Genomic DNA, 18028 nt, shown 5'->3' with positions numbered 1-18028 from the left:
TAGCTCTCACGCACAAAATGTGTGTTAGTTTCGTAGACATTGGCCACAACCCATCACACACGAACCCCGAAGACAAATTCAAAATCAGGAGTAAAGGAAGGTTCCCGTTTCTGGCGTTAGCTCAGTATTGAAAATGGTTTCCGACGATCCTAACGGTACAACTTTTCACCCACCCTGAGAAAATGCTGCTCACAAACTTAAACGATTCACTAACTTTCAGGCGGCAGCGGGCGCTAGAGACAGAGCTGCCAGCCCGCGGCGGTGCCCAGCGAGGTCTCGGGGGCTCCCGGCTGCCCACGGTGCCGCAGCTCCGCTGGGACTTCGCGCCTGGACAGTCGCCGCCCAGCTGGTGTCAGATCGGCGCCCGCCCGCCCACCCACCCGCGAGAGCCCTGGCTCGTCTGCGTGTTCGGGGGGGGTCTCTGACTTATCTCTGGGGAAACGACCAGCGGGAACCAGCGGGCCTGGCACCCTGTACCTTTCGCTGTTCTTTTTGCCGCTGGAGGAGCTGCTGGTGGAGCCTGTGCGGTTCCGGTTGCCTTTGGAGTCCCCGTAGCTTTCCCGTCGGCTGCCGGGCGACACTCGTTCGGAAGAGCTGGTCCTCTTGATGGTACTGAAGTGAGAGAGATGATGATGACAACGAATCCTCAACGGAGTGACTTATTTTATGGCTGAGCATAGAAGTATACACACAGACCATCCTAGCTCCATATGGATGTTTGAAAGACAGACTGGTTCTCAAGTCCTAACTAGAGACCAAAACCACTTTTCAGGACGACCTGGACTCAACCCCTCTGCGCACTGCCTTCGTAACTGTGGCGATTGGCGCAGATCAGCGTCGTAGAAGACACTGAAGGTAAGAACCCCAACAGCACCGCGTGAGAGCGCTCCAGAGGCTTAATGGGAAGTGATCCCGCCCCGAGCAGGCTTCAGATCAGACCAGGGGGGCTCAACCAGGGCTGACTCTGCCCCCTGGGGACATCTGGCAATGTCCAGAGGCATTCTTGGTTTTCACACTGCGGGGAGAGGGTGACCACTGGCATCTACTGGACAGAGGCTGGGGATGCTGTCAACACTCGACCGTGCGCAGGACAGCCCTACAACAGGACGTTCCAGCCCTGAACGTGAATGGAGCTGATGCTGAAGAGGTCTGGTCTGAAGGCACATGTGGGAGGAACATGAACAGGATGCCACAGGCCATGGCGGAAATATCCCTTCCTGTGTCAGATGCCTGTGTTTAGAGGTGGTGCCCACGGAAGCACTTAACGTCCTTCTGGAAAACTGGAGGACTAGAGTTGAGGCGGGATACTTAGATGTTAGAATTTCTGACAAGTAGGAAAAGAGAAACTGAGACAGATCGTTAGACAGATGGGGCCAAACAACTTGAGCAATTTATAGCCGGCTAGTAAATCGCAAGATCTTATCTTCCCTGACCAAGGAAACTTGAGAGCAAATGGTTTACACCTCTCTTCCCTAATCAGAGAGTGAGTAGCTTAAATCACCCTGGTCAGGGAGACAGATAACAGAGACCCAATTAGTGCCATCTGTGCCAGCTGAACCCAAGGACTGATAAAAGTCAGGGAATAAATAATAAAAAACCAAATTAAAACCAAAAGAATCCAAGGCAGAGGCAAAGCTGACCAGCAAATGACTCTAGTCCCTCTATGTGCTCACTTTGGCACATCAGCATATTAAGAGCATACCTGGAAAGCTGAATATTCTGACACCCTCTCCTAGGATTCCCACCTTCAGAAAACAGATAAGAACCCTCAAAATAAAGGACCCAGTGCAGGGTCTCTCTGGATCACGCCCACATCCCTCTTCCTGTTTTTTTCTTGGGCGTGAACTTTCTTTCTCCTAAATAAGGGTCCCCACAAGACTTGCAAACGGGACCAGCGGCGGGCAGTGGCAGCTTGTCTCAGGCTAACCCCCTGAACCTGTCTCCAACGCCCCCTTTTCTCTGACTTTTCAGTGAGCTGACAGCAGCCCCACCTTAGCTCATTTCTGTAGTCGTGACTTTTACTTCTCAGTGAGTCCACCCAGCCCTGTGTGGCGCACTTCTTTCCTACAACGTTTCTAAGGAGCCGCAGCAGAGCTCCGCTTAGGTTCTCCTGTTGCTTCTTCTATTGTAAGCCCTTCCTTTGTTTCACTGTTTGCAGCTTTAATAAACATACTTTCATAATCGCCTGGACTCCTGTTGTGAGATCTCTCCTGCACGAAGTTAAGAACCCACACACCATCTGCTGGCCCAAAGCTGACCTGCTCAGGGCCGGGTCCCTTTCCAGTGACAGAGTGGTTGGAAACCTGGGGGGGAGTGTCTGGGGAAGACTCCAGAAGACTGAATTTCTGGGAAAGATAAAAGGCTTGAATGTGTTGAAATTACACAGTGGGGAAATGCCTGCACACAGGAAAGCCACAGGCATGAGGGTAAATCACCATGGCAGGGGCGTAGGCTGGCTGTCCTGTTCTTGGAGGACGCAACTGTATTACAGGTGTCCCTGCAAAGTTTTAAAATCTTCATTGGCCGTACATTTCTTGAGATCTTCTCTCATTTACCATTCATGTATACTTTGTGGTACAGGAGCTTCATAAATATTTGAGTGAAAGGGTGAAATAAGTGGCCCTTTCACAGGAAGAGGCACCGAGGGCTGTAATTTAGCACCTGCCCCTGACGGAAGGAGGAAGCAGCAGGGTGGGTGGTGGTGCAGGCCTAGGGCAGGGCTGTGGGAAGCAGCACAGACTGGGGGGGGGGGGGTCTGGCGCAGGTGGAGGTGCGTGCGGGTGGGGGTAATAAGGCAAGCCTGCGGCCATGCGGTGGTTCAGGATGGGAACCGTCCCTCTGGTGGCTCCTGAACCACAGACATGGAGGCATCGCCGTGAGAGGAAGGAGCTGAGAAGAATCCCAGGGTAACAGCAATTTTTTCGGCTGTGGGTTGAGAAGCTGCCACTGGAGCCTGAGTGGCACAGAAACCCGGAGGGACAGGGAAGGGAGGAGTGAGGAGAGGCGGCAGGACTAGTTGGGGTGCTGGGTGCTGCGGGAGGGAGAGGCTAGAGGGAAGAGGTCTGGGTGGCCAGGGCGCACAGCTCCAGGGGAGGGTGGGGGACAGGACGGCGTCCCCGGGGCTGAGCTGCGGTGTCCTCACTTCCATAATTACAACACGGACTGCGGGAAGCCTCAGCCCGCGGGCGGGCGGGTGGGGTGGCTCCTGTGGCCGCACCTTCTCAGCGGGTGTCCTGCTCAGTCCGTTCCCCCCTCAGGCCGACGTGCAGTCCTCCTTCCTCGGCAACCTCTGTCCTTCCCTAAGTAATCTCTTAGCATGTTTTTAAAAACCGCACGGTGTACCGGCTTTTGAAAAAGGCTCTCTGAGTAAGCAAATGGAAATAAAACGACCCCGACCGTGCGGGTCTGAATCCACTTTCCGCCCCACCCTGCTGGTACCTGAGGAAGCCCTGAGTTTACAGCCAAGGATCCTCCAGCCCGAGCAGCATGGGTGTGCCTTAAGGGCAAAACGTGAATTTTTAGAACTCTCAATTTGGGGAGAAGAAAATTACAGATCTCAGGAGAGCATGACATTTCTGAAGTTTGGGGATTGACGTCTTAGAATTACAGAAACCTTTGTGCTTGAAGTTCAAGATCCTCAGTGACGGAAAGCACAGGCTGATGTAACGCGGCCGGGCCTGTGCCGCTCAGCCGGTGAAGCTCTGGGGCCCCGGGGGGGGCAGCCTCCCCGCGTCCCTGTGGGAGTTCATGGTGAGTTCACGGCAATTAAAGACCGGGGGAGGGGGAGGGGGGAAAGAGGGGAGACGCGGTGACGGAGGAGACTTGGGGTGGGGAACACACAGTCCAATACACAGATGGATTGTAGAACTGTACACCTGGAACTTACAATTTTATTAACCAGTCACCCCAATACATTCAATAAAAGCAAAGGAAAGAAAGCAACAGGATCCTAGAGTACGGTAGGCAGTTGCTCAAGTTAGCCGCAGAATCCCGTATTATTTTTTGGTTAATGGTCACCCGAGGATATTTTTCTACTGATTTTTCGAGAGTGGAAGGGAGAGAGGGAAACGTCGATGTGAGAGAGACAGGTCAACTGGCTGCCTCCCGCCCACACCCCGACGGGGGCCGGGACTGAGCCTGCAACCAAGGTACGTGCCCGTGACAGGACTCGAACTCGGGACCCCTCGGGTCTGCGGGCCGACGCTCTAACCACTGCGCAAACCCACCAGGGCAGAATCCGATGCTTGAACAGCCCGTCTGTCGCTGGCTGTCGCTGTCGCTGTGTGGACCGCGTCTCAGAGGCGGAGGGCCAAGCGGACCGAGCCCCGGTGGCGCTAGCGAGGAGCCGGGGACCTCGGACAAGTTCCTGAAACTCTAGTCTCAGCTCCCTCATCCAAAATCGAAAATGAAAATAATTCAACCTCGCCGTTGGATGAAATGACCTGAAAGAAATGCCTGCAGAAGAGACGTTCGCTCGGCAGACACGAGCTTGCCGGCCCTGCGCTCAGTCCCTTTCACGGTGAACTCTATTTGCAAAGTGGAGGAGGCGGAGACGGCACCTATGGTCCCTCCCGGCTCGAACATTCCGTGAAAGGCCTTTGTGCACAGAAGATGCTGGGTAAATAAGTAAATAAAGCCTTTTTACCCAATTTTCTGGTCATTAACACTCAACCTGGTGGCTGGAAGAGCTGATAGGGAATAGTAATGACGGAAACCACAGCGGCAACAACAGGTAATGTGTATGAGGGACTCTGCACTTTACCTATGCCATTTAATTCAAACCTCAGCAGGGCCCTGCAGGAGCCTCACAACCCATTTCACAGACAAGGGAACGGATTCAGGCACAGGGCAACCCCTCGGAGGCTGCTTCACGCGCACACACACACACGCTCTCTCTCCTAGTGGAGCCCCCCGTGATTTACGAGACCCCGAAGCACAGGAGTTTTAAGCACCTGTTGAACATCTAGAAATCCAACAAGTGTCAATAATTGATGCGGCTACACGATCCGAGAGTCGATGACCAGGAGGCCTTGGATAAGATCTCTAAGCCGCTGTTACAAGGGAGCTGAGGCCGCTGGGGAGGCGCTGGGGTTACCCAGCGCGACGCGGCCCTCAGCCGGGTGCTGGCCTGCTCCGCCTGCCTGCGCTGAGGAGACTCGCAGACCTGTTTAACCTACGCAGGAGAGGCAGAGACACAGTGGGATAAACAAGGGTGCCATCCTCAACGCCGAAGAAATGGCTCAGGAAGCTTCCATAAATTACAGAACACGGCACACGCTGAAGTGGAAGCACACTGCGGTTTGCATACGCAGACCTGGACGCGATCCATCACGGCTCCTTCTGCATGCTTGCCACTCACACGTTTGCATTAAAATATAAAGTTTTTTTTTGTTTTTGTTTTTTAAATCTACCACTGTTGTATGCATAGGAAAAATAAGACATTTCTTTTTGAGAGCCAAGAGCTCTTACGAGGGAAAGGATTTACAAGGACCCAGAGTGGACAGAAAATGAAGCTGGAAGACGTTTGCAGAGACAGGGCCAGAGGGAGTAACACTGTACACCCACCTCGAGGAGCCTCCTTAAGGAGCCAGCAGGGACCATAACGAAGTCATATTCCCCTGGACAGCAAGGGAAAGAGAATGCTCTTTATTCTGAAAGCCACAGGAGGACCGGCTTGTGCGCAAGGCTGTGCAATAGCACAGGGGTCTCTTTCAGAGAGAGAGAGAGAGAGAGAGAGAGGGAGGGAGAGAGAGAGAGGGAGGGAGGGAGGGAGGGAGGAACATCGACGTGAGAGAGACACATCAATAGGTCGCTTCCCACTCCTGCACTGACTGGGGCGGGGGATCGAGCCTGGAATCGAGGTACGTGCCCTTGGCCAGAATCGAACCCGGGGCCCTTCAGTCGTGGACCGACGCGCTAACCACTGAGCCACACTGGCTAGGCCCCACAGGAATCCTTTTAGTGCGTAAGGCAAGTAGAGGATTTCCGGTGCAGAAATACACAGATACCATCGTTCCTTCTTTTCCCTTCTGGTCTCTGCTACTCTCCCAACCCCAAAACCCAAGTTCTGGACATATAACTGTCTCTACATTTTACACTTACATATGCACCCAACGGTTTTTGCCAATTTAATGGAATTTCTGCCATGGAAATTGGTGACCAGAGAGAAGTGGCAATCTTTCTTCTTCTGGCTAGATACCTCTAAGCATAGTAAGCTACACTTATGTCTTTCTTTTTACATGTGACTTGGAACCAAGAATTAGTTTTCCAAAATTCTGCAAGACGATTCCAAATTTTTTACAGTAGAAGAAACAGAAATCTGACAGGTAGCTATTGTACATGACTAGAGATTCTCTGATGATGTCATGGCAGCCGGGTGACTCACTCTAGAATAAAACAATTATCCACTCAACAAATACTCATTAGGCACCGACCATACACTGGGCACCATGCTGAGCACTGGGGAGTCCACATGGGACCAGGACTCACCTGACTTTTGTCCCACAAGGTGTGAGCTAAATCTGGCAGACGGAGATCAGTGCTTCAGAAATGCTCTTGCCCGGCCGGGCGTGGCTCAGGGGCTGAGCGTCGACCTAGGATCCAGGAGATCGAGATTCGATTCCTGGTCAGGGCACGTGATGGGGTTTCGGGCTTGATCCCCAGCAGGGGGTGTGTAGGAGGCAGTCAATCAATGACTCTCATCATTGATGTTTCTGTCTCTCTCTCCCTCTCCCTTCCTCTCTCAAATCAATAAAAAATATATTTTAAAAACAAAAACGAAAGAAATGCTCTTAATCTTTCACCCTGGCCAGTGTGGCCCAGTGGTTAGAACATCGGCCTACACACTGAGGGGTCATGGGTTTGTACCTGGGTTGCAGGTTTGATACCCGGCCCTGGTCGGGGTCATGCAGGAGGCCACCAATGGATGTGTCTCTCGCACATTGATATTTCTCTCTCTCTCCCCCTTTCTCCAACCCTCCCTTTCTCTCTAAGCAGCAATGGAAAGAATGTCCTCAGGTGAGAATTAATGAAAAGAACAGCTCTTATCTTTCACTATGTAAAGACATCTTTGTGGCAAAACCCAAGTGCTTTCCTAAGAAGGCCGGTGGTCTTAGAGAATCTCACGGATCAAAAGTTGTTGTTTCTTCTGCCACATGAAGCCAACTACCTGAGCCCAGAGAGGAGAGGGCATCGCTCCTGATAATGGGATAGGAGCCAATTCATCTTCCTCTATTGACAGCAGAATATTTCCATCTCTATTCTGCTACTGAGAATTTAACACCTACATTTCAATGGATCTCGATAAAAATAACATTAGAAATAACCATTTAAAAAAACAACTAAAAGCAGTTTTTTTCTATTCTTTAAATCATGTGCCCGGCCAGGCGTGGCTCAGCGGTTGAGCGTCGACCTAGGATCCAGGCGATCAGGGTTCGATTCCCGGTCAGGGCACGTGCCCGGGGTGTGGGCTGCAGCCGATCAATGACTCTCTTGTCGTTGATGTTTCTGTCTCTCTCTCCCTCTCCTTTCCTCTCTCTGAAATCAATAAAGATATATTTAAAAAAAAAAATCATGTACCGGACGTATGTGCCTTTGGTGCATCTGCGAAAGCTGCATTTCTAACAGGTGTGACCATTTCCCAAAGGACCGTCGGCGGGCTGCTTGGAAGCAAGAGCCACTGAGCATCCTGCCTCACACTCCGAGCGGAGCGATTTTAAAGCAGCGCGCTCTCTGTACCAGTTTTGTCCTGCTCTCGCTTCCCACAGCCCTGCCCGACTGTTACACCCACTCGGGAGTGGGGAGGAGTGAGCGTCTCTGCGTTGAGCCCGAGCAAGCGTCACGTGATTGTCCGCTCAGCACCCCCACTAAGCAGGGTGGGACCTGCACCACCTTCCCGGATTTTCTGCCTTTCTTCCTTTGACTAACGGAAACAAAGCTTTCCCCAAGGAGTCCGAATCCAGCCCCCAGTCGAAGTCTGAACTGACAACACAAAGTACAACCACCGGGTCCCGGACGGCTTCCAAAGGGGACTTTGCTCTTAGGCACTGGGCTGAGAAACTCCAGGGGACGGAAAGCAAACACGGACCCATCCACACCCCACAGGCGCCCCGGCTCCGTTAACGTGGGAACTGATGACAGGAAAATCTCCGCGTGGTTGTAAACATATTTGAAGTGTTTGGAAGTTGTTTTAAATCCTAATATTTACAATGCCTGGTTTCTGTGTTTTCAGAATTCTCTCCTAACGAGAGATCTACAGGAGCTTTACAAACATGGAGTGACAATCAGATGTACTGTTCGGGTTTCCACCTTCCAAATGGATGGGCACGCACAGCCACAGGGGCCCGTAAAAGTCGGGGTGGGGGGACGGACACACGGATCCCTACACTCTACACCAGACACCAAGAGTCTTGGACAGTCAATCTAGAAAACCATGTGTTTCTAATTGGCAGCTAGATAACAACTTATCATAGTTTTTCTTTGCTCTGAAAAAAATTTAAGTTCCAAGTATATAAAGAGGTATAAATAAAATTCTATTTTCTTCAAGAAAAAAGGGAATCTCATTTTTTCCCCATTCACAATCTGCTACTTTAAAAAGTCAATCTTAAAATTAAATGGCTCACTCTTAACCATTGGATCAAAGAAGGAATGACTAGAGAATTTAAAAAAATATCTGGAGACAAATGAAAATGAAAGCAAAACATACTAAAACTGATGGGATGCGAAAAAGTAGTACTAAGAGGCAAGTTTATAGCCGTAAACACTTATATTAAAAAGAAAAAAGATCTCAAATCAACAACCTAACTTTACGCCTCAAGGACCTGGGAAAAGAAAAACAAACTAAACCAAAAGTTAGCAGAAAACAAAGTGTAGAGCAGAGTTAAATGAAATAGAGAACAGAAAAACAGTTCTAAAAAGTCAGTGAAACCAACAATTTATTTTTAAAAGATTAACAAAATTGACAAATTCTCAGCTACAGCAAGAAAAAAAGAGAAGACGCAACTAAAATTAGGAAATTATAAGAGACTGCTGTGAACAAATACATGCCGATGAACTGATAAGCCAGAAGAAACGGATAAATTCCTTGACACATACAACCTACCAAGACTGAATCGTAAACAAATAAAAACTCTGAACACATCTATAATTGGAAGGATATTAAAGCAGTAATAGAAAATCTCCCAACGAAGAAAAACCCCAGACCAGATGGCCTCACTGGAGAATTCTATCAAAAATTTAAAGAGGAATTAATGCCAATAACTATTCAAACTCTCCCAAAGAACTGAAGGGGGAAACACTTCCATTCTCATTCTATGAGGCCGGCATTACTCTGATACCAAAACCAGACAAAGACACACAAAAAACTACACAGACCGATGTCAATGTTGAACATCAATGCAAAAAATCCTCCGCAAGATAAGACCAAACTGAACTGAACAGTACATTAAAACAATTCCATACATCACGGCCAAGGGGGGCTCGCGCTTGGAATGCAAGGATGGTTCGACACATGAACATCCATCCATGTAATACGCCGCATTAACAGAGTGAATGTTTCTCTTGATTGATGCGGAAAAAGCACCTGACAAAATTCAACGTCCTTTCTTGCTAAAAATACTCAACAAGCTAGAAATAGAGGGAAACTACCGTAACACAATCAAAGCCCTACCTGAGACGCCCACAGCTAACATCACCTTCTGTGATGAAAGGCTAGAAGCTTTTCCTCTTAGAACAGGAACAAAGCAAGGACGCCCACTCTCACCACTAATACTCAGCACAGTACTGGAGGCCCACCAGTGCAATTAGACAAGAAAAACAAATAAAAGGCATCCAAATTAGGAAGGAAGCAGCAAAATTATGTTTGCAGAGGACATAATCTCACATGTAAAAAAAACTACTAAAGATTCCACACACAAAACATTTAAAACTAATAAACAATTTCAGCAAAATTGCAGATAAAAAAATCAACGCACAGAAATCCGTTGCATTTCTATACACTAACAACTAATCCAAAAGGAGATTAAGAAAACAGTCCTATTTGTCACTGCATCAAAAAGAATAAAATATTTAGGAAAAAACCAAGTAGGTGAAAGACTTGTACAAGAAAATACATGGGGGGGAGGTAGGAGAGGGTAAAGCGGGAATAAACGGTGATGGAAGGAGACGTGACTTGGGGTGGTGAACACACAGCACAATATACAGACGATGTGTTATAGAACCGTACACCTGTAACCTACATAGTCTTATTAACCAATGTCACCCCCAATACATGGAATTAAAAAAAGCAATCTATAAAACATTGCTAAAAAAGATTTTTAGAAGATAAATGGAAGCACACCCCATTTTCATGGATTGGAACTCAATGTTGTTAAGATGCCTACGCTACCCGAGGTAATCTATAGATTCAGTGCCATCCCTGTCAAAATCATTCAATGGCATTTTTCATAAAAATAGAAAAATTCCTGAAATTCGTAAGAAATCTCAGGGATTCCCAAATGGCCAAAACGAACTTGAAAGGAACAAAGTTGGAGGCCTCACGCTTCCCAATTTCAAAACATGCTCCAAAGTAACAGTCATCAAGCTGGTGTGGCGTCTTTATTGGCATAAAGACAGATGATACTGACCAATGGGAGAGAACAGAGCTCGGAAATAAACCCTTGCGGATGTGGCCAAGTGACTTCCTGCAGTGGGGCAAGGACAGCCTTTTCAACAAATGGTGCAGGGAAAACAACCTCTGCGTGCAGAAGCGCGAAGCGGGACCCGAACCTTCAGGCTGGGATGGTAGCCCGAACTCTGCTACGTGTCAACTGTGGGCTTGGGGACAGCATGTTCCTGTGTATGTAGGTTATGCTCCCATTTGTTTTCTTTCAAAAGAGAACTGTAAGTAAAAATACAAGATGATACACCAGTTTTGGCTAATATGATTTCGAAAGTAATACGATTAAATTTATGGGGACGTAAAATACAGCGTAGGAAGTCTAATCAATAACACTAATAACTATGTATGGAGTCAGTGGTACTGGACTTATCAGGGGGAACGGTTCATAAATCACATGTCTACCCACTGTGCTGTACACCTGAAACTAATATAAGATTGAATGTCAACAGTAATTGAAAAAAATAAAAGAATAAATAGTCAAAAATATGATTAAATTTTGCAAAGCAGAATAATAAATCTATATGGTTTCTGTTATGGCAACAGACCAAACATTGTCCTTTCACAGGCTTTAATCAGATGAGAAATCGTGAAGTGCCATATATTTAACACCCGAGGTGGACCTGCTTTTAGCGTCAGTCCCTTTAAGGCGCTCCGGGCCTACCTTTTGGTTATTGCCGGCGCAGCAGCGTCCTTCCTGGGCCCAGAGGGGGACGGCAGAGAGCCGCTGGGTTTCTTTGGTAACACGGTGCCATTGTTGACGGTGGTTCGTAAAGGCAAGGTCTGCACCAGCGGTCTTGCTGTAAGACAAGTGGAAGCGGAAATCAGAACCTGCCCCTTGTCACAGTAACACTTTTTTTTTTAAGTATGTCTTTACTGATTCCAGAGCGAGGAAGGGAGGGGGGAGAGAGAGAGAGAGAAACATCAATGATGGGAGTCATGGATCGGCTGCCTCCCACACGCCCCCGACTGGGGATCGAGCCCGCAACCCGGGCACGTGCCCTGACCGGGAATCGAACCGCGATCTCCTGGATCATAAGTTGATGCTCAACCGCTGAGCCACGCCGGCCGGGCATCACAGTAACTCTTGGAGTCATGCAGGAAGGCATCGACTTTACCAGCGCCAGCAACACCGACAAAGGTGCAGGGACAATTCAGACAAGCGGCGCTGGGACATCGAACCCAAACACCCCCCTCACACTTTCTACAGAAGTCGACTCGACATGGACCACAGGCCTCAGTGTAAAATGCAAAACTACAGAACTTCTAGGTGAAAGCACAGGAGGAAGCTGTGTCCCAGATCGGGTTTGGTGATGACTTTTTTTTAGATACGACACGACACCAGAAGCACAAGCCATGAAAGAAAAAATTGATAGCGAGGGCTTCATTAACGTTAATAAAAGGTTTGCTCTGTGAAAGGCACTGTTCAGGGAATGAAAAGACAAGTCACAGACTGGGAAAAAAAATGTCTGCAAATCATAGCTGATAAAGGATTTGTATACAGAATATAAGTTTTTTTAAAAAGTCTAAAAACTCAACAGTAAGAAAACAGCCCAATTTTTAAAAAATAGGCAAAAGATCTGAACAGACCCCTCACCAAAGAAGATACACAGATGGCAAATAAGCATATGAAAAGACGCTCAGCACCCTTTGTCACCAGGGAAATGCAAATTAAAACAATGAGATCTCTCTATACACCTATTAGGGTGGCTAAAACCCAAAAACAAGGCAAAATACCAACTGCCGGCCAGGACGCGCAGCAACAGGAACTCCCTCGCCGCCGGCCGGCGGGGTGCAGAGCTGTGCCGTCGCTGTCTGGCGGTCGCTAAATACAATCTTACCACACAATCCAGCAACTGCGCGACGCTGGGTATCTACCCACCGGTTGGAAGACTTACGTCTATATAAAACCTTCACTTAATATTTACAGCAGCTTTATCCATAATTGTCAACAACGGGAAGCAACCGAGATGTCCTTGAGCCGGTGGGTGGGTAAACGAACCCTGGTGCATCCACACAGTCGAGTGTGAACCAGTCCACACAACACGCCCATGCTGCTAAGTCAAGGGGACGCAGGAGCCGAAGCTGGAACAGTGTGAGCACCGAAATAATAAAGCGCATTGGATTCTAGCCCAAAGTGTAAAATAAATAACCACGAGTCCGCACTGACCCACGTTAGTGGCCGAGCGGAGCACCAAGTGGGAGAAGGGGTCCAGGCCAGCACAGGTCCCCGTTTCTCGGCCTGTCTACTCCACGCGTGGAGGCTCCCGTAGGCGGCACTGTGCCGAGGCCCATACAGAAGGAATTCAGCGTGCATCTGAGGATCAGGCTGCATTCAATTTCGATCACAAAATCCCTGCTTTGAAGAAGAGGCATAACGTTGCCCCTTCCGAGTCACTACCGTTTGTTACTTTGGGCCCAGCACGCCTGGCACACCCCGCTGGCAGTGTGACCGCCGGCCAGACGCCTGGCCCATTTCCCTGTCCGGGAAGTAGAGGCTTTGCTGTGCAACTGCTCCAGGGGCGGCGCCTCCTGCTCTGGAACCTACGATCCTAAGTCGCGTGAGGAGAGTGCTCAGAGAGGCAACAGCGGCTTTCTATGCGACTCTGACACCCTGGGAGGTTCTCCTGGGCTCTCGGCCCACGGGAAGTGAAGGGGGAGCTCGAGGCAGGAGAGGGCAGGCCCCGGGGTGGGGGAGATGGAGGCGCAGGCACAGGGGTGGCCCGTGGCCAGCGGTGGCTTTTCATCTAGTAACAGAAGGTCCCCACGCACTGCAGCTTGGTGACAGGACTGGCTCTGGGGTTTTCCGAATGTCAGGTCTGTAGGACGCACAATTAAGCCTGAAGTGGGCATTTTTTCCATCTTTCTAAGTGGTAGGAGCGGAGTAACCAGGCTTCAGGAAGTACTATGCACGAGGATCCACTTCAAAACTACAGCTGATGCAAATACTGAAATTCAAGGGCGGCTAGTCATACCTACTAACGCTTACGATATTAAGTTTACTCGAAGATCAAGAAACCCTTCTAACTTACATTAACAACTCAATGTGCAACGTTTGATACGTAAACTCTCCATTAGGCCTAAAAATAAATTTAAGTATGCAAAGCATGACTATGTATGTGGTTATGTGTGAAATCTACGGTATAATTTTAGCATATCTGACCATTACAGACCTAGGATTCCTAATGATCTTTTTCAAAACTTAAAGCACGTCTACATTTGGAGTTGGAGAAGGCACTCTGCTTTTGCTAAACTGCAAGACAAAGCAGATAACTGGTTACGTGCTGGGGGAGATTCCTGTCACAAATACCCAGCGAAATTACAGATGCATTTATCCTGATACAGAAATCCCACTCCCAGGAATCTACCCTAAAGATATACTGGAGTACAAAATGCCATATGTACAGTTATTTGTAAATTATTTGTAAAACAAAAGACCACCAATAGGGACCGGCATCAACTACGGCGCACCCTCACCGTGGAGCACTATGCAGCGGTGTAAAAGGAACAAGGACAGTCTCTACACACTGCAGTGAAAAGAGCAAGGTCAGGACTAGTGTATAGATACATTACCTCTTACCTGCTGTGCCAGAAATCTGCAGATGTAAAATTTTAACTCATATCATTTAAAAAAGGTCAGAATGCACGTGAATCACATTTTAACATATTGCGTGATGGACAGACGAGGCCGTCTGTGGTGCTGTGCTTATTTATGTGAATTCTCGGGCATGGGTCTAGTAGTGCAAGAATCCTGTAACCCTAAAAATTCAATACAATGGAAACATTTATGGGGGGAAAGACATGAATGAACTGATTGCAAAAAGTCATTAAGATCCCAAATTTCCACCCAAAAATGAAGGAATAAACAGTACATTGTGCATCTATATAAGAGACTCCTCAGCCACAGAAAGGGTGAAGCCCCGATGCAGCTACGACATGCATGAGCCCTGGAGACAGTGCTGAGTGAGGGAAAGTGCTAGAAGGCCTCATATTCCCGACTCCACTGATAAGAAGTGTCCAGAGTAGTCAAATCCACGGGGACAGTAAATTAATGGTTACCAGGGAGGGTAGAGGGAGGGGGCAGGGGGACACGAATGCTAATGGGTGTGGGGTATTTTTTTGGGGGTGGTAAAATGTTCTAAAATTAGATAGTGAGGATGGCTGTATGACTTTATGAAACTAAAAACCATTGAATTGTATACTTTAAAATGAGGGGGGAAAGTCCGGGCCTCAGGGCCGAATAGGTCTGGCTCTGCCAAGGCAACCACAGGCAGGACTCAAAATTCAATAAATCTAGGGGCTTTCTTCATAGCTAATTTTTAAGTTGATAATTCCGTATGGCCTGCAAATGTTATAAGTATCCAAATGGCTCTTGGCAGAAAAAAGGTTCTCTACCCCTGCGCTTTAAAAGGATTAATTTTATGTTATGTGAATTATATTTCAATAAGGCTGCTATAAAAAGTCATTAGGTAACTGGGAAAATCTGAATGCTGACTTGATATTATTCATTTTTAAATGCAGTGGTATTATGGATTTTAAAAAAGAGAATCCTTATATTTTAGAACTATATACGGACTTATTTACAGATAAAATGATGCAATGTCTCAGATCTGCCTCAAAATAATCAATGGGGTGAGGGGAAGTGAATGGGGGGGAGGGATACTACACAAAGCAAAATCGACTACATGTTGATAAATACTGAAGCCAGGTAAAAAATGAGAGGTATTTTTCTTTTTACTGTTATATACATTTGAACACTTTCATAATACGAAGTTTAAAAACAATCTTTCTTAGGCTCTGAAAAACTGAATATACCTTCTAACCCTTTTCTATCAATCACTAAAGAATTCGGACCTGAACTGGGAGGGCAATTACTGAGAAAATGGGGGGAAGTGCAGTGTGCCCCGCCCCAGAGACGGCGGGGGTTACGCTCTGAAGTGAACCGACAGGTAAGGAGAAAGCACAGCGAGAGGGGAGAAGTGCTAATTGTGGTTAACCAGGATAAAGAACTAAGTTCATTATCCATTAATTTCACTGCAAAAGCCTTCCAATTTTTTTGATGTGCTAGTTGTATCTATCTAATGAAATTTGTGAAGGGACCATAACACAGCATTTCACACAATTACGTGCTGAATGTGACCTACTGTCTTTGGGACACTTTGCAAATCAAATCAGACCTTGAGGAAAGAACTCTCATTGCTAGTTATATAGTTACTCATTTCTTAAATATTTGACTTGATTTGAATAATGCTAATTTAAATAATATTGCTAAGAGGCGAGCAGAGCAAAGCAGTGTGGATTCGTCGGAAAGGACCCATCCAGTGTCCAGCCAGGCCTGGGGGGTCCAGATCCAGACCCTCCCTAACGAGCTGTGTAACCTGGAGCGGATTAGTCTCCTAGAGGCAGCTTCCTCCTCTGTAAAATGGGCACGTTAGTCCCTCCCTCAAAGGACAGTGCAGAGGTGAGATGAGCTCCTGTATCCAAGTACCTCCCGGGAAGCCCAGCCTCGAGCCAGCTAACATCCGGTGAAATATGAATGTAGCAGAGGCCCCATTATTAACGGTAACCAGGGCTCACTTGCTCAGCAGCATGGCTAGCAGAGGTGTTTGGTTATGTTTATTAAGTCTCTGATCATTAATGGGGCTACTAATAAAAAAGTCTGCAAAGGTACATTAAAGTTGTCCAATGACAGCAAAGTTAAAATGAGCACTAGGAGCTACTTGCTGGCTAATGCCGAGCAAAGCACACACCCAGATGCTGGGGCGATGACTATATCAACCCGCATTTTACATGTAAACTCTGCAACACTCGCGTGGCCCGGACACGGAAATCAGCCATGCACATGTACAAGGGATCCACTATTGATCCACCTGGGAGTCCGCTGTGAGCCCCGACGCTGGTCTCCGCGCAGTGAAGGTCAGGTTCGGTGGCGAGAACAGAGTCCTTCTAAAACACAAGTGTCTTCTGCGTATTAAGGACTATACTCCAAGGAACATTCAGAAGCCAACTGAACTATAAAAAATCATCATTAGCCTACCACTGAGGAAAAGATATATTTTGCCTAGATTTTGTTTATTTAGTTGACATGACGGCACATGCAGTTTTAGATGCTTTCGACTCCTAACGTACATAATACACACGCGTTTCCCGTTACCCAGCAAAGACAGCTGTGAAGACGCAGCTCGGTCACGGGCCGTGGGCCTTCCGGCCGAGCCCTACGCTTGCCTTCCTCCGTTTCCCATCGGCTCCCCCCTGTGCGGAACGACACAGTGACCTCTTCACTCGCCAAGCGGTTTCCGTGTTTACACCCACACGGCAACATGTAAGGGTCTGCTCACTTCATTCTACCAGCAGCGAGTTCCGCCCCCATCCAGCCGCGACGCTGACGAAACCTGACTATTAGCACAAGTTCTAGAACGTATGCCCCATGAGCTGTCCGATTCTCTTTTCTCGGCTCTACGGGGACCCCAGCTCAGCCAACCTTCCCACCTGCCTGTAGACCCAACGTGGACGAAGCTCACTTCGCAGGCTGATGTCCCTGCATTTAGACACATCTGAGGGCAATGAGGGAGCTTGGGTGGAGGCCAAGTTCAGTCTACGACCCAGTACCATTGGGTTAAGAGAGGTGGGTAACTAATTAGTACAACAGGCCATTCTAGAGACAGGAGAGTATCATCGATAAAAAGTAGTCTGAGCCTGGCTGGCGTGGCTCAGCGGTCGAGCATCGACCTAGGATCCAGGAGATCGCGGTTTGATTCCCCGTCAGGGCACATACCTGGGCTGTGGGCTCGATCCCCAGTCGGGGGCGAGCAGGAGGCAGCCGATCAATGACTCTCTCATCATTGATGTTTCTATCTCTCCCCCCCCTCCTTGAAATTATATATATACACACACACAAAAGTAGACTAAGACACAGCCCCCTCTATATAAACAGTCTACAGCCTTTTGTGGGGTTGGCCAGTCTTCCCCGTCTCAGGAAGCCTCAAACTTGACCTACGAGGGGGTTCCTTTCGTGAGACTGCAGTTCTCACCGTTGCACTAGTTCAGTCGGACAAACAATGACCAAGTGAGTCACAGCCCAGAGGTCACGACAGCCGAAAAGGAACGATCGCACACGGCCTCACGGGCCACACGCCGAGGCCGGTGAGTGGACAGGGCAGTCCAACGTTGGGGGGCGGCGCCGGCCCCAGCGCTCACCACGCGCTTCCTCTAAGCTCTGAGTGCCGCCTGCCTTCCTGGGTGCCTGTTCCCTTGCGGCCCAGACACCCTGTCACTGGGCGAACAGCACAGGGATGTGCACCTGAGCTCAAGGCAGAGCCCTAAGCTTTGAGAACTAACCTTGGGGGGGGAGGTAAATCATCAAATATTTAAAAA

At 48.4% G+C, this 18028-nt stretch overlaps 1 protein-coding gene across 6 annotated transcripts in view; it reads right to left on the bottom strand.

The window, feature by feature from the left end:
• Nucleotides 1-18028, bottom strand: part of EML1 (EMAP like 1) — a 125519-nt gene that overhangs the window by 35391 nt on the left and 72100 nt on the right. For all 6 annotated transcript variants that reach the window (XM_081155196.1, XM_081155198.1, XM_081155200.1 and 3 more), the window contains exons 3-4: nucleotides 11319-11454; nucleotides 478-612 (exon numbers count right to left, since the gene is read on the bottom strand). In XM_081155196.1, coding sequence (XP_081011322.1) covers nucleotides 478-612; nucleotides 11319-11454 — 271 coding nt within the window. The remainder of the gene's footprint in view (nucleotides 1-477; nucleotides 613-11318; nucleotides 11455-18028) is intronic.

Source organism: Miniopterus schreibersii (assembly GCF_964146895.1).
Source record: "Miniopterus schreibersii genome assembly, chromosome: 1".
NCBI lineage: Eukaryota > Metazoa > Chordata > Mammalia > Chiroptera > Miniopteridae > Miniopterus > Miniopterus schreibersii.
Note: the sequence above shows the minus strand (reverse complement) of the source record. Positions and strands in the feature narration are given on the sequence as shown.